General features: G+C 29.8%; 1 protein-coding gene across 1 annotated transcript in view; it reads left to right on the forward strand.

Moving 5' to 3' along the window:
- The window catches only part of LOC109236140 (homeobox-leucine zipper protein HOX3-like), a 5,270-nt gene continuing 2,900 nt past the window's right edge, over nt 420-2,789 (forward strand). Inside the window, exons 1-3 of the mRNA XM_019402356.1 lie at nt 420-668; nt 1,075-1,292; nt 1,856-1,935. Coding sequence (XP_019257901.1) covers nt 581-668; nt 1,075-1,292; nt 1,856-1,935 — 386 coding nt within the window. The 5' untranslated portion in view covers nt 420-580. The remainder of the gene's footprint in view (nt 669-1,074; nt 1,293-1,855; nt 1,936-2,789) is intronic.

Consider the following 2,789-nt stretch of genomic DNA (forward strand, 5'->3'; position numbering starts at 1 on the left):
GGGCATGATACAAGAAAAAATAATTAAGGCAACAATGTGATCATACCAAATCGATCGCTAATAAAATGACACTTTTTGTCGTTTGTAACGACGGATTTAACAATACGGTAAAATAAAATTTAATAGCAATCAAAATAAACATTATATTTAAAGTAACAATATAAAAGAATACAATATATAAGTTATAAAACAATTATCCAATAGAAATAAATTCAAAGTCCTTGTGTTTAACGTAATTAATAGGACATCTGTGACTATTTGACTTGACGACAATGGTCATTAGTCAAGTTCCCAATAAAACCAAGACAGGAAATTTATAGCAGTAAACATTATTATTACCTCTTTGATTTTTTCTTTCCAAACAGCAATATATACCACCTCTTCACTTTCATTCTTTCTTCTATTTATTTGACCTTTTTTTGGTTCTTCCATTTCATCATTTTCTGCTATTTTCTTTCCCTTGTCTCTCCTTTGTCCCTTCTACTTTATTCTCTTGTCTACATATATCTCTCAGCTCTTCTTCTTATTCTTGTTGCTGTTGCAGAGAATAAATTCTGATTTTTTTTTCCAGCTTAATTTCATGGCGGTTTTGCCTGAAAACTCTACTTGTTTAGAGCTCACCATATCTATTCCTGGTTCTTCTTCTTCCTCATCTTTTCCTTCTTCTGGTAAGCAAAAATATTGATTTTTTTTTAATTCAAGAACATTTTTTTTTTCTATTGTAGGGTTTCTTGCATGGTACTTTGTCTGATTACTGAAGTTCCTTTTTTTCTTTTGCTGTTTTTTTAATTAGCTATTCCCTTCGTCTCAAAAACATTATTTTAGTTTGATTTGATACAAATTTTAATAAAGGTTGAAAGACTTTTGAGATATATAGTGCTAAATAAATTATACTGTAAAACTTTTAAAACTTGTAATCTGAAACCTGCTATATCATTTGTGTGACTATAAATATTTTTTATTTAGAAAATATTGAAAGGTGTCTTTTTAACGATCCTGTTGAAATGGAGGGAGTATTTTTTTCCCCCAATATATGAATAATGGTTTGATTTTTATTGTTTTTAATTGATGAAGGTCAAGGGGGTGGTTATAATTTGATGAGAGAGCTGGATATAAATCAAGTGCCTTCAAGTGGAAATATAAATGAAGAAGAAATTAGCATTGAAGAAGAAGAAGAAAGCTGTAATATTAATGGAGTAAATGATGGCCGTCCAAGAAAGAAACTCCGTTTAACAAAAGAACAATCTTTTCTTCTTGAAGAAAGTTTCAGACAAAACCACACCTTAAACCCTGTAAGATTATGTATATCCTCATCTCCATTTCTTCTTTTGTTTTTTTTTTCTTCCTTTTGTTGAGTGTAAAATCCCTTCTATTTAGTGTAGTTATTAGAGGATGTCAAATAAAATATATTTATATAGGTAATCAAAGGCAAAGTCAGAAATTTTTTTAATACCCTTTACCAGTGGGTTATGCAAGGGTGTTCAACGTTTATTCTATTTTTTTTATCAATAATTATTACAAGTAATATTAACCGTATACATAATATAATTTTTCGGAAAAGAATGTTCAGTTGACCACCTTTGATCATACATAGCTTCACCATTGTACGTAATCAGATCACTAGTAAAATAGTGATAGGTAAATTTTCGTGGTAAGCATTAACCGATAACCTAATAAAATTATATATATCGATAATTTTAAATTATTTTTTATACTATTAGTTTATACAACTTAAATTTATTAGTATTGCTTTGTCCTTCAACTTCCTTCTTATTTATAATAATAATAATAATAATAATAATAATAATAATAATAATAATAATAATATAATAATAATATATAATGGTAAATGCAGAAACAAAAGGAAGCATTGGCCATGCAATTAAAGCTAAAGCCAAGACAAGTGGAGGTTTGGTTTCAAAACCGTAGAGCAAGGTACGTTCTTAGTTTGTCCACTTTTTCAGTAAGACTATTTATTATTCTGAACTCCTTTCCTTTTTATCACTTAAACCAAAAATTTGGTTAAACTATTTGTCACTTAAAAAATCAAACTAAAGGACTTTAATTTTGGTTTTCTAGTTCAACCGTTACTACTCCTAGAAGATATATAGTCATAAATTCATTGATGGTGTTGGTAGTTGAGATGAGATCATGGCAAGGAACATTAATTCCTTTTTCATTAATTTTATAACTTACTAATTAATACCAATAACTTATTATAGAGCTCATGACACAGAATAAGAACAAGTACTGGTATTAAAACAAGGATCAGATTCTATCCCATTGTTCTTCTTGTTGATCTTGATTTCTGAGAATAGAAAGCGATAATTCATTGTATAATGCTAACAGAAGACAAAATATCTGAAAACTTTTAAGAACCAAAGAAACTAATTAAGGCCCACATCCCAAAAGGCCATGGGGTTGTTTCGAGTGTACTTTGCCGAGGGTCTATCAGAATCAGCCTCTTTGCCTTATCGGGGTAGGAGTAAGTTCTGCGTATACACTATCCTCTCCGGACCTTACTTGTAAGAATTTATTGGGTCGTTGTTGTTGTTGTAACCCGTGCCAGAAACTATTCACATTTGATAGCCGAAAAAGTATATAAAATTTGTATAATTCTTGTATATAATATACAGAATGTATATGTATACAAAAATATATATTTTTCAGCTATTATTTTGAGAGCGACTATACAGTATCAGTTTTCCCTACTTGGGGGCGGGATGAGGGTAGGAGGTTAGTGGCGGATGTAGAAAATTAGTTACGGATTCACGTAAACCCATTAATTT

The sequence above is a fragment of the Nicotiana attenuata genome, chromosome 12 (assembly GCF_001879085.1).
Source record: "Nicotiana attenuata strain UT chromosome 12, NIATTr2, whole genome shotgun sequence".
NCBI classification, from domain to species: Eukaryota; Viridiplantae; Streptophyta; class Magnoliopsida; order Solanales; family Solanaceae; genus Nicotiana; species Nicotiana attenuata.